Below are 18,455 nucleotides of genomic sequence, written 5' to 3' on the forward strand. Positions count from 1 at the left end.
TGTTACATAATGTTATCTTCCTTAATGTGATGTACTTTCTGGTGAAACAGGGTCCTGGGGCATAACACAGTGAACAACAAAACTTAATTGTGAACGAATGGAATAATCAGTAATGGAGACAATAGCAGTTTGATTTTATGAAGTGGACAGAAAGGTGGAATTTTGACATTTTTTTGTACTGTTTTGCAGGGAGAAACAGTAGTTGAGGAAGTTCAAGTCCCTATTTGACTGCAGTCTTCCATTAATTTTTTATGCCCGCAGAAGCTAGCTTCTTAAATTAAGCCCTTATATGAGGAGCAGCAGTGAGCGGGAATAACATGCTCATTCACCAGTAGCCCTGAAGAAACACAGTCCACAGTATGGGAAAAGAAAACAGCTGACATCCAGTAGAGAAAACCCACAAGACTGTGCTCTTAAACACACTGAGGGAACGTACAGTAATAGCCGAAAATGCGATTGGCACTATATTATTTATTCATGTGAGCTTGTTTGTGGTGTCCTACCTGGCATGATGACATCAGAGAAGCCCAGTTTCCTGGTGATAGACACACCGCGAGTGAAGAGAACCATGTATTCCCGTCTCAGCTGCTCAATGTCCCCATGGAGGAGCTGGAGAGCCACAGCCAGACCTAAAAATGAAATAAATAACATAAATCAAAATGTAAAGTAACATATTCTTTTATATAGCCACGACACGGCTCAGATTTTCCCTCCCTTTTCCCTTACTCAATAAAACCAAACATATCATAACCTTATTCCCAACACTATAAACAATCGTGTATTGGTGAGCTCAGAAAAAAAAGTATTCACAGCAGCACTTCTGTGTATGGAAAGCAAACACACACCCCCACACACAAGAACGAAAAAATGCACACAGCCTGTGAGTCATCCCCAGCTCTTCTTTATTGAGAGGAAATCCTACATGAAGGCTGTCATATAAAATTAATATCCTTATGCAATAACTCCAAATGTCAGTTAAATTAAAAGACCGGCTTGTATTCAGAGCTCAAAATGCATCTCCTTGATGCGCGCGTGCGTGTGCGTCTGATCGCGCTCATGACGAGGAGAGGCAGAACTGCTAAACAGTAAGAGAGTGTATGAGACACGAGATGATGTTTATTATTACTGTTGTGGATGTTTTTAGGAAATTTGAGAGGCAGTGGCGAAATGGTTCATTAGCTGCAAGGGGTTTCCGTCACAGAGAGCCGACAACGCGACGTGACTTGTTTGCAAACCTGGTAGCAATATACCAAACTGCACTGCCCTAAAATGACAGAGAGCTGTAAGAAGCAGTGAAGCTGAGAAAAATGGGTTTAAAGTTTTCAGGCCCTCTGGCAAACTATGCATCAGATAGAAAGCCTGTAATGCCTTCATTTTGTACCTTTGAACAGCTGATGCACTCAGACTTTTGGTAATCTTCACAGAGCGTGAGGAAAATGCAGTATCTACAAACAAAATGCTTTCTTTTAGCTTCCATGTCTACTTTAATGACTTTTGTTAAGAAAATAAACCTAATTTGATTATTTACAGTCCATAGTTCACAGGGAGTGAATATGTCTCTGTTTTGCAAGGTGTCTGTCCATCAACTATCAATATTTATGTATAATATCAGTTGAATAAATTACATTACAAAGTAGCTTAACCTCACCAACACGTGACTCCAAACTGGGGTTAAAAGGTTAGACTGTGCTTACTGCTACTTTGGCTTAGCTGGGCTTTTGTTCTTCATCATGGTTATATTTAGCTGCTGCATCAAAATGGATATTCAATTATAGATAACAGCTCGGGATAAATGGAAAAAGGAATTTCACTGAATATAAGTTAGCTGCTTTCGCTATCTAGTTGGGTGTTTCTCTGTGGCAGAGAGTGTGCAGTAAGTGCGATGGCATGTTTTAGAGTCTACAGATTACCTAACCAAATTCAGTTACTGCAGCCTGAGCAGCAACACAAAACAAGAATGCAGTAACTACACAGCCAGAATGTATCTACTGCAGTTTTGGCTTTGGCTGTAGCTGTAAACATCATTTTGTAGGGTTTCAGGCTTTGTGGTTATTGGACACTTTATATGTTTCTTTCATAAAACAGGCATTAGAAAGTTAGATTTTGACCAAATTTGTAGTTACTGCCTTCTCCTCTATGTTACAAGGATGAAATCTCCGGGACAAACTCAAAAAACCATACACACAGAGAGGGCATGAGAGGTGACTGAGACACCACAGAACAGTCCTCTGATTTGAATAATTCAAAAGTAACACACACAGCCCATCAACAATGTGTTCGCTGTGGCACAAAGGCCTGCTGGGAATTGAAAGAAGAGTCCCATTAGGTTCAGGGGGAGATTTTTTTTTTTTCTTCCTACCCAAGCCTAATCTGCCTTCCCCTTAATGTGGATCGAGCCTTTGGCATTTATACACACATAAACGAACACACACACACAGTCGGGCTCTAAAAGCTACTGCAGGGCAACAATTAGGCAAACAGGCTTCATTACTATTCTAGCCGATAGATGTAGCTGACGCTGACAAAAACAACACCCTCAACCTTTGCTGCCCTCAGCCCACCCGGCCTGCCTCTTCACTAACTCAAAAAAAGAGGAAAATAAAAAACTCAAAAACAAAACAGTTGAGTTGTCGCAGCCTCTTCTGTCACTGCCTACGCTCGCATGGAGGTGGGAGCTGAATTATCTACCTGACCTGACTCATACAGAGCCAGATACTTATGAAATCCCTTTTACTGATTACTGGGCTAACATGTAAACAAAATTATCTCTGCAACTGTTATTTCAAATTTGATTACAGAAGAAGCCCCCATTATCCTCAAACACAGGTAAAGAAAACTGAGGTAGCCATTAGGCTACATGGGAACAAAATTGCTGTCTCTCTGCCTCTTTATTATCCTAACAGCCTGGCGTTCTTTATATTTTAGTTCTTTATATTTTAAGGGCAGTGCATTCATCTCTCCCAAGCTAATTGGCTGCTAATAAGAGACTTCTGGCACACTGCCAGGTCTGTTTAAAAGGAGAACCACACAGCAAGACACAAGGATACACAAACACTCGTAAAAAGACGAAGCGCACACACACAGCGGAGGGTGCACATATACAAACACACATAATGTTATCTCACTCCACTGCACACTGATACTTGGTTTTAATTGCCCTCCTGACACTAAGTGTAATAAATTGAGGGCCTTAAATTATGCATGGTGTTCCATAACTCCTGCATGGACGTGAAATATTTTCTCCAGTTTGCACATTTTGGTGTCGAAAGCTTGACAAGCGACACATGTATTATCTACCCTTTAGTGTTGCGGAATAATTTGCCTTCGGGAGGAATTGACTTTTCAGATGAAGATGTAGCCAGTTAAAAAATTTGCTTTTATGCACAGCAGTTTTGAATGTAGAATGAGCAGAAAACAGTTTATGTTTATGGATTTAAGATGATAAATTAGAGGCAATCTGAGAGTTTGCATTGACGACCATTCCCGCAGTGTTTTGGCTGAATTCAAACTTGCTGCTGTACATGTAATTTAAAAAATGTGGACAGAATATTTACTTTACTTTCACCACTTGTGGCTCTCCTGTAAGGTATCTGTGTAAGAGCAGGTGTATTAGTGTGTGCGTGTGTGAGAGAGTGATGGAATTAATGAGACAGAAAAGTGAACAATGAGTCAATAAGAGAGCAATCCCACCGTCAAAGCTCATAACATTATAATTAATACATTTGATCCACTCAGTATATTGCACATAATACACAAATAACACTCAATATTCAGAGTTCATTATCTAAAAAATGGAAATTATTAACTCTAATACATTTCTACTCTGTGATTAAAGCAGTTAATTTTGTAAGATCAATGTCAAATTCAGTTAAGGGGTGGGAATGTAATTTTGGAACGAACATACTTGAATTATGCATGCCAGAGTATGGTGACAAAAGACCCGCGGCTCTCCACTAATGCACTTTGAAAGAGAAAGTGCTGAGGCAAATCAGGCATTCAGCTGGATCAATGTCTTTAGCTGACAGCAACTCAATAGCTAACATCCAAGTGTTTGTGATAAACTCGACTCTGCAGCCAATGACTGGAGTAACTCTAAAAAATTGCGCATAACGCTGTCAAATGAAAGAAACCACTTAACATGTTGGATCCATTTTGAGAAAAGGCAAACATGTTCTACCATTGATGTTGTTTTTACCAATTGGTGTGATTAATTGTTTATGATTACATAAGTTTGAAAATGTCAGTGTCATCCATACAGTGAACCGTGGTGCAGCTTTTACTGGGGGAACGAATGTCTGCAGAGTCAAACACCAACGTCAACAGCAACAATGTGCTACCTTATCTGCCTGCCTTATCTGGTATTAAATCTGATAATATGTGCACAGCTGTGTGTTATCTATGGTAATACAGCCAGTCAACAGTTTGAGTAGCAAATAAAGCTGATATAGGAGCTTGATTAAGAATTAGTTGGAGTTCAATGTGAGATAAGGAAATAGTGAAGTAAACGGTTGCTTAATACTCCTGTGTTAGCGTCATTTAGATTTTTTGTAGCGCTTAACAAAACACTCCATATCTCCATCTGTTCAATGGCAGCTCCATCATATAGGATTTTGACTGGATGCTGCAGTTTTGTTATGAACCAACGCCGCTCAGATAACAACGACTGTGCTAAAAGGACTGTGTCATTGAGCGTAATTACCGCATCCCTTCACGCTTGTGCAAGATTATTCATGATAATTTCACCATCCTGGAGTTGTATGACTTCTCCTGAAGTAATTATTGGCCTTCTGAGAGAAGGTGGAAAGAGTAGCTGACTCAGTAGATCAGTCTCACAGATTCTTGATATTCCTGTAATCCTCCCCACCCCCCTCCCATTTCTCCAGTTGCTGATAGCGCTTAAACAATTATCAGAATTTTCTATGGAACAAGCTATGGTGTTCCTCTAAGAATACATGAGGGAGATGTAAGAAGACGACAATGAACTCAGTGAACACTGAAAATGAGTATTTTCATTATGTAAATACCAGCCTGCAGCAAGTTTGTTGGAGCAATTTTTGCGAACACATTTATGTAAATCAGCATTAAGATAAACTTCTGATGAACCATTGCTGATTGCTTACAGTTGGTTGCATGATTGCTCCTTGATTCAAACAGCTGGAAACAAGTGACATATTATGTCCTCTTGCTTTACACCTTTGTTCCCCTTCAAGCCACTTTCACTTTAGGTTATATTTTGAAGTCATACTTTAAAGTCTTATGTCATCATTTTATGTGCACAGGAACGTTGGAAGTATGATTCAACTGCAGCTATATCTACATGTTTTTTTCTATAATCATTGTATAATCCACAGAAATAAAGTATGGATCTCAAAGCTCTTCATCTTTCACATGGTATTTCTTTGACGTTTGAAGAACTGAGTGTTCTGATTCTCCACCAACCTGTTGCTATGGGAAACTGCTGATGCTGTTGTTCAGTATGGTGCGAATGCAGCTATTTATAAAATTTGTCTGAATGCATTCGCAACAGCTACAGGCTTCCTGTAGACACAAGCATATGAGGACATGCCAGCTCCCCTAAAGAGGAACTTTGCTCCTACATAACTGCGTTGCAGACTGACCGGACACTGACTATCTGATGATGCAACTCAGCTGCTAAATTTGCCATCCCAGCATAATGTGTTTTGTGAAAGAAACAACACAGATAATAATGAAACTATTGAAAAAAACTGATTTCAAAAGTTCCCTGATTTTAAAAAACATGGAGCAATCGCAAAAATGAACCATAATATCCACTAAAAACTGAATCACACTCCACTACGGAGACCAACTAGTAGCATTAGTTAATCTCTTTGTTGTTTAATCAAAGAAGTGTAGAAGTGTAGAGGCAAGGTGAATGTCATTCTTACCAGTGTTGGAGCCAGACAGGTTGTACCTGGAATTGGCCTTTTTGATGATGTTCTCATGGATTTGGTACCATTCACTCTCAGTGTTACACCTGAGACGGAGGGGTGAGAGAGAGTAACAGAAAATAAATCAGCTTTATAGATTTTCAACTTTAAGCGATTTGTTATCGCACTTGAATAAAGTCAGGGGTTTCATAAGGACAGGCTACTAAAACAGAGGCCGTGATGCTTTGAAGTTCAGGCTTCATAAAACGCTGAAAACGCTAGATCCTACATTTCCTGTAATGCATGTTCCCAGTTTGCAACACAAGTTCAGATTTTAAGTTTGTCGTCTCCAAACCCTGAGCTGAAATCACCCGGATGACATCATAAGGCTTATTTTCTCAGACTGGACAAAGCTCCTAAAGAAGACATTATAAAACAGTTTTTACAGGCTGAAAAAGTGAACTGAATTGCTGTGTAAGTCTCAATGCTTTAAGTAAGACTTTCTTATAATATGTTTTCACTTTAGAGAATGGCACTAGTTGCTATTCTGTTGCACTGCGCCTTGCACTCCAAGCAATTGTTGCATGTAATGTATGATTCAATGTAACGTGACTCACAAGTGCAAGGGGGGGTTGACTGTGACTACCTTAACTTAAGTAGGACAAATCAATTACTGTGACGTCTTGTCTAATTCTGAAAACATTCAGCTCAGAACTTTAATGCTAATCCACCTAATACATTCCCGGTATTCCTGCAGTTACAGAGCAGGTGTTGTATTTTCTTCTCAGCAAAGTGTATTTGGCCAGTCAGCCTGATCCAGCAATAATTTAGGTCAAACTACTATGTCAATGGTAGCCTTTTCTGTCCCTCAAGGCATTGTGTAGACTGTGTTGGACCACACAACTGCCACTGGTAGTGAAAAAAAGCACCAAGCCTCTAACATACAACTGTAAAGGGGCATAGAAAAAAGTTCTCATATTGTAAAACCCATCATTTATTTGTGAAATGCTGAGTCAAAATTGAGATTTTGAGGACTGGTATCTGTATTTTGAAAAAAAAAAAGGAAAAGTAGCTAATTTTAGCAACCTGCAAGGAACTCTTAAAGTATAGCATGGTTCCATGTTTGGAAGAAAAGAGTCATTAGTGAAATGTTGGCTGTGTACAGTGACTTACGCATAAACCTTGAGCAGGTGGTCATCCTTGGAGTCAGCAGTGAGGAGATCAGCGATGCTGACGACAGCGCAGCCAAACGGCCGCCTGTACTGTACACTACACAGGTTCTTCTTCTCCCCGGCACCCATTCTCCCTGCATACGCACACACAAAGACAAATCCAAAGACATAGCAGTGCTGTTATGAAAGCCCAAGAGATTTTAAAAAAACATGTAGTGCTGAGCAGAATAAAGAAGCAGCATCCTGACTCCCACCTATTCTTATGATGTGTACAACAATGTAGACATCCTTTCGTAGATCACTGCTTCCCAAATCCTGACAGGAAAACAAGACAGGAAAACATACTTTAGCTTCACACTTGATACATGTAAACAAGCAACAGAGCAATGGCTTCGCTTTTAGTTTTCAGGCTAATGGAACATAACTTTCAAGAGCTTTAAATTGTTCCCAATAAATCTTTACAAACACTAACTCATGTTCACTACTCACCACAAACAGTGTGCATTGTCTTTCTGTCTTCTCTGGCGACTTGGGCAACCCGCTCTTATTCAGCCTGACAAAGAACCTTTCACTGTACAAGTGAGGAGACAGAGGGAAGGAACACACATGAAGATGAATGGGGTCAGCAGTGATGGCTGGGTTTCACTGTAAACAACTACATCCAAGCCACTGCTAACAGGAACAGAATAAAGATTAGAAACAATGTCAAAAATGTCAAGCGCTGAACGGTGGGCACTGGAGAAATCGCTTCAAAAGTTCAAACTTCAAACTAAAACCGTCTGAAACCTTGAAATAGAATATGAGGCAGGAGAGACAGGGGCAGAGACAGAGGGATAGAGGGAGAGAGAAATATACACAGAGCTTGAATTACTGAACCGAATCCCCAACAAAGAATGTCTGTAACATATCCGACAACAAGTGCATCCACACGTGGCTCCTCCACAGCTGACTAAAATATTCATTGTGTTGTTGCATATTGTGGATTCCTTCTGACATGTTTAAGCCCGGATACTGAACTGTCAGCAAAAATAGTCATGCGTTACAACAAAAAAATGTGCAAACTCAGTGTTATAGCTGCCAAGCTGGTTGTCATAAATCTTCTGACTGTGACCATGCTAGACAGAGACAATTAAGAGCAAGGTGAATACATAGAGACAGTGAGGAAATGATTCTGCTCAGTGCTGGCAGATGTATTGTGGTGGAAAAATCTTTCAGATAGGCCAATGCATCTTCAAATCCTCCACAACACATAATTATTCAAAAATAGTTAAAAGGCAGAGTTCAATGCAATTATAGATTTACTGTGCATCAAGAGCAATACAAAGCAAACCAAGGCCTTGATCCCGGGACAAAGAACCTGATGCAATATCATAAAACATCATATTATATACCTTTCATAACCTCTCCTAATGTGGAGCCTATTTCCATGCTCCACCTTGCTTTTAACCATACTCGGAACTATTCTACCATTGATGCTAAGTTCATTAGTGACCTTGACGCTTTGGTAATGATCCAAGTATGATTCATCATCTCAACACAATGGTGTTTCAGACTTCCCTAAAATTTATCAGTTGCACCTGGCATGGAGATATAACCGGGCCAAATGACCTTCAATCACACCTCACACAGACAACCAAACTATTATATTACTGAATGACCCTCTAATTAATCCCCCTGGCTACTGTCTTTTACTGGCATAAGTGTTATCTTTGTTCAAGGGAAAGCAGCTTTCACCACTGTATGTGTAATTCAAATACAAACATATGGACAGCTATTGTATAAGTCACAAATGTCTAATGTCAGCACGATAACATATGCTCGTTTTGACATTGCTAACAGGCTGATGTTTAGCGTAGCATGTTGGCATACTACCGTACTGTAACGCTAATTAGCACTAAACACAAAGTACTGAGGCTTGAAAATTGAAATTTAGGTGATCACTAAACGTTTTTGTAAGTCATCCTGAGGGAAACATAAATATCAAATTTCATGGGCATCCGTCCAATAGTTGTTGAGATATTAAACTTAAAAACCACAAAAGTCAATCTTCTGGTGGCACTAGACATGACCAAAGTCATTAGGATTCATAATCTAGGAACCATGAAAGTCTGTACAAAATGCTGTACCAATGCATTGAGCAGATTGAGATATTTCACTGGATAAGTGAAAAGTGGATGTTTGACTTGTTGTTGGAGCTAGATGAAAAGTCAGGGAATAACTTAAGACAGTACGATTCATCCTCTGGGAACCATGGATATCTGTCCCACATTTCAAAACGATCCATCCTACACTGTGGATTTATTTCTAGTCTAGTCTGGACAAAAGGTGGTGGACTGGCTGACCGACACTGCCAATCCATTGCCACATGGCTAGAAATAAAGCTGTAAGCAGCTTCACTGAGACAATTGGAGAAGAAAATGGTCTGGCTTCCAGTCTAAACAACAATGAATCATACTTTGGATAGTTTTTGCATACTCTACAGTTCAACTTTAATATATGATGAACTTCCCAGAGCAAAATGAGAAGTCTGGAAATAACAACTCTGGCCTCAAAATGCCCTGCACTCCCCCCTTTGTGCAGGCGGGAAATGAAGTGCATGTCAGGCAAAAACAGAAAGGACAGACACAGATCGCCTTTTCATTCTCTTTGTATTCCGTTCTCTCTCTCTCTCTCTATCTCGCACCCTCGCTCGCTCAAAGAGAGGCAGCGGAGGCATCCTGCTGGGCCCGTCTCATCCTGGTTGGCGAGCTGAGGGCTAATCCAGTTAGGTGACTTTCACAGTCCACCGATAAGCAGAGAGAAAACCTTGTAATGCACCAGTGCCTGACAATGAGCCAAGTCACTGGCACGGCTAGCAGCCCAGGCTACTCACACAAGAGCAGACTATAACCCAACAGATCCTGTATAACTTGACTTTGTGCTGAATACGGCGACAATGGATTAGGATGTCTTATAATAGCCTGTCAGCTATTAAAAGCTCTTATCACAAGCTTAAAAGTTTTCAAGTCTCTTACAAGATGTAAATAAAAGGTTGCTTCTTGCTCTGTAATTCAGTGTTTTGTGTATGTAGGGCAGTTGGCACCCATGTTTGAATTAATTAAGCTCCTCATTATTAATTATACAAATGCTTATGATTTTTCATACATGTATTCCTTCAGTAAAGTTTTCCTTTAATCGCCCATATTGGAATGAACCAGTTGAGAGCCAATTTGATTTAGATGCGGTCGTTCCTCATTAACTGCTCTCTGTAACTTTCCGGGCCATTTATCCAGCCATAAGGAGACGGATTCCTATGCATCAGGCATGAGACTTTGCGCACGCTTTCCTCAACCCTAATTAGTGCTCTATTGTTGAAACCCCAACTGCCAATTAACAGCCACTCCTTGCAAACACAGACACACACACACACACACACACACACACACACACACACACACACAAGTGTCTCTCCTTCTCTTGCCACCAACTCTTCTCCCTCACAGCTGCAGCGTGTTGATCACCCGAGCTAAGAGGACCAGTGTCCCCCAGTGGGACCTTATCTCACTCTATCACCACTCGCATTAACATAACATGAATGGCCGATTTCCCTCCCCTCTGGGCCCTCATGGCGTTCGCTATTCCCTCTCCTGATATCGATGACTGCATTAGAAGCCGCATGCTCACCCGGCAAGGGGGCGGCGGGGGGGATGGGATAGTGAGTGACTGGTTTGTAAAATACTGGATAAATGAACTGCCACTGCTGACAGACTGCTCTCCTCCCCACCCTAAAAAGCTAAATCTACACCTAGAGGCTGCATGAAAAGACAAGAAAATGTCTTCACGATGGAGCAGCAGAGGAAAAACTTATTAAGTACAAATACACAAATAATTGACAAGCCAGACAAGGCTAGACCTACCAACTAAATCCATCCTTCTGTCAAAAATACGCATTGGGTACACAATGAACAGCTGCACACAGGAAAAGACATATCCAGACATCCGTTGGTGACCTTGTAAGAGGTAAGTAGAGATCAAGTTTGGAAGAGGGAAGTGTGAGTGCGTAGAAAGTTGACATAAATGTGTGTGTTTATTCTCAACGAGCTTCAAAACCCACAACGCAGCGAGTGTGCGCGCGAGCACGGTACAGTACACCACTGTGTCCGTTTGTGTGTCCTGCTGAAGAGCCAGACAAGGAGTCTGTATTGAACACAAAGAAGCTGCCATGGTGCACAGGGGCTGGTGGTGTTGGCATGGTACTGAGACAACGGGTCGGACCCCCATCTGGTCTGACACTCACAGACACACACACACACACAAACCACCAGCACAGAGGGGAAGCATCGAAATGGCTCCCTGCCAGGCAGCTTGCGTAAATGTGTGTGTGCGTCTCTGTTTATGTGTGTGACCAGACAGTGAGAGACAACGTTGGCAAGCTGCCACTGCAAGATTTTCCTTGAAGACAACTGATGCGATCGCAAAACACACACGCATGCACGCACACACACATACACACACACATACACATACATACACAGAAAACTGGAACCAAAAAGGCACAATCGTTGAGGGCTCTGACTGCTTTTATCCTTGAAAACCAATTGTTGTAATTGTAAAATAGAAAAATATAATTAGCTGATTTAGGGAACAAAATAAACTGTTATCAGAAAAATAGAGTTTTGTGTGTGTTTATTATTATATTATCTGCCATTTTCATTTTGGATAAATAAGCATTGTGACTGAGGTATTTTGACTTTTCATAGCATACAACAAATGACATCTTTCAGCATAACTGAAGCCGACTTCATTCTATTTCAGAGAAAAGTGCTGTAAATCGCATTCAAATGCATGACAGATTTCAAGGAGTCTAATTACTCTTAACTGGCTAAGGTACTCAATCTTTCAAAGTAGTAAGAAGACAGGAAGAGAGAAAACGAGAGAAAGATAATGACAGAGAGGGAGAGGAGGAGAAGGTGCTTCAAGTGAAACTTAATATGATACCACTGGACGCTAATTACCCACTTCAAGAAAAAGTGCAGGGTGGTAGCGGATGTTAAAAAAACAAAAACTTCATATTGTGGAATCTTTTACCTTAAAAAAAGAATTTGCATGTGTGAGTTAAATAAGACAAGAGAGCATATTTAATAAACCTTGTAATTAAAAGTGCTTTGATCCACTGACAGATTCTGTGTCTTTCTCTCAGATAAACCACTTCATGAAAACCAAACAGTAAAAATAGAATTTTTTTTTGTTCCCACACAGCAGTTTGAAGTAACTTTGGTTGACCAAGTTGAAAATATAGTTATGTTTTCTGCCAGTAATGTGCTGAGTAATGATTTGGATTCTAACAGACATGGACGCAGAGTTACTGTACTAAAGCACAAAATAATAAAACAATGAATCCAATCAATGTCACCCTTGTTTCTCTGATGTGACCCTGCGGGGCGGAAAGTAACGTCAAACACAAGCATGACTTTTCAAAAGAAGTTTCAGTGTTCTCATTTTTCAACCCACTCATTTTCTTTGCCTGACGAATCCACTTGTTTGTGACATGAAATGGAATTTCTTTGCTTTGAACTATGAAACCAGGGGATTTATACTGGGGTATGTTGGTGTGTGAGCATGCATGCGAGTGACGTCTGCAGGCTCCCAGGGTGATCCAAGCTCTTTTATGTGGACGGCGCTGACACTTTTTTATTATGAGAAAATAGCATGGCCTCGCCCACTTTTATTGGTGCGTAAGTGTACTTTAACAACCTACTTCATTTAATAAATCTTCATGAATATAATTAGAGCAGTCTTCTTGACATCAGAGGGGGAGCCAATAAAGACACAAAAAAAAAAAATCCCCCAAAAAACTCACCGCATGACACATGTATCGGTCATACAAAAGCCATGCATTTTTCATTATTACTTCTTAAAGGAGCCATATAATGAAAAACTCACTTTTTCGGTGCTTGTGTGTATGTATTTGGGTCTCTGATGTGCCTACTAACACACAAACTGTCAGATGTGGGCTGGCTTGCTCTGTACTCATGTGACTAAAGTTATGTGTATAAACAATAACGTCACTGCTGTAGTTATGCCTTTAGATGACATTATTTTAAGTGTGGATGGAGCAGCTACAATGTTAGCATAGCTCTGATCGATCTGAACATTCAAAAAACAAGAATTTTAAAGTTTGGTTGCTTGTCGTCTTGTGGCATGAATTAAGGCTTTTTACAAATCGACATCAGGATGTTGTTATTTCGGCATCCTTTTGATCCATTTATTGCAATTAAATCACAGCAAAACTTAAGTTTATTTACACTCAAACTGTGTGTTCTGAACAGGGCTGCTGTGGTGCTTGATCCTTGCAGTATTTTGACCAAAGCATGTCAGATACATTTTATTAAGACCCCAGGGAACTGTGTTAACTTGTGGAAAAGAGGTATAATATGTCCCCTTTAAATCATGGGGGAATTCATTCTTCTAAAGTCTCTACCTGAGCGGCCGGTTCTCCCGTCCATCATAAATGTGAAAGAAGACTTCTAGCTCCTCCCCTAGATTGGCGCTCATTAGACTCTTCACGTGGACGAACAAGTGATGGGTGCTTGCAGGCGCGGGGGTCTCCTTCTTGCGATGCCGATGTTCCATCTGCAGAGGAGGGAGGAGGACGGAGGAGAGGAATATTAGCACAAATTACTATTTTTGAGCAAGGAAATCTTTATATTTCATAAAAAAGTGCAAAAACATACTGTTCTGTTCTAAAACAGGTTTGAACGGGTGGATTTGTAAAGGTTAAAAAAAAACAGGAAAATCCATAAGCTAAATAAAACTCTAAATAAAGATCCTGCAATGCATGATCAAAGCTCATCAAATACAGTTAATGCTAGGGGGAAAACATGTGGTTACATTTCTTTTAATACTGGCCAATCACATTTAAGAGTTGCTGGATTAAGTGTGGAGTTTCCCAGTCAAAGATAAATAATATCCCTCTGAGACATCTCACAGTTGGGAGGAGTCTTGCTGCAGATTTGCATATATATTTGAAGTGTCTCACAGTAAAAAAAAAAAAGGCTAAGATATAGATTTGGTTGAAATATCAAGTTAATATAGCGTGTAATATCGAAGACCGTCAGCAGCACCAGAGGCTAAGATGTGAGAGATCTAGCTGCATTGTTTGACTGTTTCTTTGTTTGAGTCTTGAACTCTACCTTATTTATTTACCTCAAGCATTTATCCTTAAGCAGGCTAATTATTTTCTTGACACAAAGAAATAATGGTGTTATGATTTGCATCCCTTTCAACTGGTTGCTCGATCTTGGAGAAATAACAACTCAAGTGCTGAAATTCACACTGAATATAAATAACAGACAAACAATAAAACACAGAGTCAGTGTCTGCTATCGCAATGGCAATCTCTGATAGTACATAAATCAATCTACGGTATATAAAGGATCAATATTCTTCACACTATGGTGTGGGGCATTGTAAATACCATACAGGTCAACATGCACATTACATTCTGTTTATGAGAGGTTCACCCTAATCTGCTGTCAACATCCAAAAATACAAGGACACACACACATACGCATACACACACAGAGCACCAGATGGCCAGTAGAGCCACTGCCAAACTGTGCTCCACATTCACTTGTGTAGTAGGATGTAAAGAGATTGGGAGGGGGACAAGTGGAGGATGAGCAGAGAGGAAAAGAATAAAGAAAATGCAAGGACTAAGTACAGTGAAGCACCACCACGATAAAGAGAAAAAGTCAAACATACAAAGGTGAAGTTGCTACCTATCACCTTCTGCAGCATATTAATAGATGAAAGGTGCTGTAAAAAGCAGGATTCTTGTTTCTAGTGCATGTTTTTTGTTGTCAATATTATATATTGTTGGGTCATGCTGCAGAAATGACTGTAAAACTGTACTGTTTTTGTGATTATTGTGGTCTGAAATGATGCAATTTGCAGAAAAACGGGATGTTTTAAAAATTGCAAAGCTATGAGATGAAACTGCGATTGGGAATAAACTCTCAGATGTAATAATCTATCTGCGAGGAAGTTGGATTGTTGAGGCTGAGGATTGATTTTGACTCAGGCTCATATCAGCGGCTCTGAATTGGATTATTTAATGTAGAAAGTGACAGTGATGGAAACAGATGGGCGAAGATTTTTCCAATTTGACCATTTTCTGCAGAGATAATGAAATCAATTACTGCAGTCACAAGATCACTAATTCCTGTTGGGACTATAATGTTGGAAAGTCGAACTCAAAAGACAAGCAATGAGTATCATAATGTAAAAACACAGTTTGAACCTGGTTGTTTCTTGCATTACTAATATACTCTTCAACAGCTGACTGTCCAGGCACTGATGTTGTAATGTTCTTGAACACGACCAAGAGTTTTATCAGAATAATGGCGAATCCCTAGTATATTAAGCAAGTGATGACAATGTTGCTTTGATAAAGGCAATACAATGTTTACCTGAAGTCTCTCAAAGAAGATTTAAGCATCTGAAAGTTGATTTTCTTGTGAAATGCGAGGAAAACAATGGATGCCAACAGAGACTTAAATCCATCTTAAATCTTTGGAAGTCGCTGTCAGTGATATAAATACAAACCTATAAAAAAACACTAACATGGTCCTCAAAGACTTAAACATGCTAGAAAATTACACCACAAATCATTTTACAATTGCAGTATCTGCCAGAATGATGAATATGTTTTGTTTTGTCCTGACTTGATCTGCCCTATCTGAGATCCCAGAAGAAAACACATTGGAAAGGGATCTAACAACAAGGCACTGTTTTTATTTTTTACCCGGATCAGTTTTCCTCTACGCAACAGGGCTGAGCTCCTACTTTGGCGCAGAATGACTAGGTCTGGGAAAGGCCTAATTTATGCTGTTGGATTTTATTGCAAGGTTATTTTCAGTGTGTCATTTAAGCTGCCCGGTGGGAGCAGTGTGTGGTTATATGACAACTTCAGCATGACTAGACACAAAGGATAGACATGACAGCCTTGGAATAAGGCTAGCAGCCCTGCTGGTAACACATAATGCTGTGGGCTACAAGGAGAGGGCCAGAGAGAGATAGAAGAGCAGAGAGAGCATGACCATGTGTGCTCGCCCAGCCGTTTTATTATTGTTCACTTAGTAATCTTTTCCTAAACAGCATGAAGCAGCACCAAGTGGAGCGACTGTCGAACTACAAGGAGCTTCTAAAAAGGAGACAGGGGTCAAACTGAGGCCACAGAGAAACTTCCAGTCCTTCTACATCCTTCCATCGCAGCTTCCTTTCAACACTCACTTCTACATCACTATTTAAGCGTCTTTTTATCCTTCTTTTAAGCTTGTGGAGGGAGACCTGTGCGACACAAGCAGGAAGCAAGAGATGTGTATGCAGGCTTTTAAGTGTGGGTGTATCTCTTTAGCGATGCCTGAAGTCACAGAGGAAATTTTGCCACGGCTTGTCCAGGGCCAGACTTGAGTCATCTATCACCTCTGTCTGATCTGCCACTGTTAATGAATTCATCATTCTGCGGTCTAAACTCTGGTCGGCTCTACATACGCTCTGTACTGAACTCACTCTCCGAGGAAAAGATGGGAGGTGTAAAGCTGACTTGTCTTTGCACTACAGACAGCTTTAGCAACTGAGCACACTTAGCATGAGATTGGGGAGCCAATTAGGGATTTGACAAAGGTTTTTTTACTGACTGTAAAGCTACTAACAATAAAATGCTTTAAAGACTGTCTTCGGGGGTCAAGTCGAATAAAAATTAGGCCTTTATCTCTACAGGCAAACTTCCTTGTAGAAAGGATGTAGTGTCTCAGAGCACTGCCCTAAGGCTATGTATTGTCTGACCAAGGCTTGCAACTGTCCTTTTTTAAAGTTACCAAAACTGAGCAAATTCTAACCGAATCTACGTAATGGTAATCATTTGGTTAATGGAGATTGTTGGCCATGTTACACAGTATAGTAGAAAGCACTACAGTTACCTTTTAGACTCAGTGCCGAGGGAAAAAAAGTGACGTACTAGCTAGCTAACTGCGCAGGCTAGCTGCTACTAAGAGAAATGTCCATTGAGACATTCCTCAGATCATAAAATGTAGTTTTTCTCTCACTGGAACTTATTATAAATATATTATAATTATCAGTAAGCAATTTAAACGATCATTTTTATAGGTACCTTGCAACAGCACAATATCACCTTAAAGTTGTATGGCTAACATTTTAAACTTGGAGCAACATTAGCATTCATTTGGAGTCGTTGTCTTGGGCCACCTAATAAATTTAAGTCCAATATTAACCCTCCTTTTAGCTCTGGTTTAGTCTCCAGCAACTCCTGAGGGAAATATGTGGCTCTTTAGCTGCTTAATGCTCCACTATGTTCACTAGTTAGCCGCTAACTTTGTCTGCCTACAGGGTGTTTATTCAAGCTTTTTTGCTGAGAAACAGCTGTCTACTGAGGTTGGAAACAAGGTTAATGAGAGAAGTGAGAATGAACCAAAACAGTAATGTTGTCATGAAGCCAAAACATAGAGCTGAAAGGTGCCAAACCACCAATAGAGCTGAGTGGAACTGCAGAGCCGTGTGAATGAGCGACACTATTCACATTACACGTTAATATAAAAATATGGAGCAGCTTTAAACATGATCACTTTTTAATCACAAATTATGTTCAAATAGTGGCTAATCTTGGCATTATGGTATTTTGACCGCACTACCACAGAAAAACGTCATGAGAATGTAGCAATTTATTTAAAAACAAATAGTATATATTTCTTTTCAAAATTATGACATGTCTGTATGAAATCTCACTCCTTCAGTTCACTGAATGTCCTTCCTTCATCCTTCTCAGTATCCTCTTTATTTTTCACATGGGCAGATATCACATAAATCCTTGACAGAATGGTGCAGTCAGGCTTCATTTTCCCACAGTAACATCGCTCTGCCCTTTCAGCACACACACACAGGGACACACACACACACCACGTGATCCCCATCTCAATTTAATTAATCTACTCTACAGCGGCACAGTGCATGATAGAAACAAAGACTCTGTCCTCATAAACAAAGATCTCACTGAGAAATATTGATGTCGTTTGGGCTTGATGTGGCAGTGTGTTGTTCCTGGGTGTGATCTAGTGTATGTGTGTTTTTGTATGTCGATGGCAGCGGTGAATGTCTGTCTCTTTATCTTGTCCCAGTATAGGGGAATTTGCTCATTTTGTACGCCATTTAATAGAGGTGCATTAAGCTTTCATCCTGCTATGCCGCCTTTTGTTTTGGCTAACAAAAAAAGACACAGATGGATTAAGAGCTTCAATTACCCCTGCGAAGGGAAAGCCGTCACAGTGTGTATGTGTGTGTGTGTGTGTATGTGTGTGTGTGTGTGTGAGTGTGGATGATACAATTGTCCCCCGTACTG

At 40.2% G+C, this 18,455-nt stretch overlaps 1 protein-coding gene across 6 annotated transcripts in view; it reads right to left on the reverse strand.

The window, feature by feature from the left end:
* dock4b (dedicator of cytokinesis 4b) overlaps positions 1 to 18,455 on the reverse strand; it is a 119,919-nt gene that overhangs the window by 58,066 nt on the left and 43,398 nt on the right. For all 6 annotated transcript variants that reach the window (XM_067582546.1, XM_067582548.1, XM_067582547.1 and 3 more), the window contains exons 8-13: positions 13,521 to 13,672; positions 7,550 to 7,631; positions 7,315 to 7,375; positions 7,062 to 7,194; positions 5,907 to 5,995; positions 504 to 629 (exon numbers count right to left, since the gene is read on the reverse strand). In XM_067582546.1, the coding sequence (XP_067438647.1) occupies positions 504 to 629; positions 5,907 to 5,995; positions 7,062 to 7,194; positions 7,315 to 7,375; positions 7,550 to 7,631; positions 13,521 to 13,672 (643 nt within the window). The remainder of the gene's footprint in view (positions 1 to 503; positions 630 to 5,906; positions 5,996 to 7,061; positions 7,195 to 7,314; positions 7,376 to 7,549; positions 7,632 to 13,520; positions 13,673 to 18,455) is intronic.

The sequence above is a fragment of the Thunnus thynnus genome, chromosome 23, assembly GCF_963924715.1.
Source record: "Thunnus thynnus chromosome 23, fThuThy2.1, whole genome shotgun sequence".
In the NCBI taxonomy this organism is placed as follows: domain Eukaryota; kingdom Metazoa; phylum Chordata; class Actinopteri; order Scombriformes; family Scombridae; genus Thunnus; species Thunnus thynnus.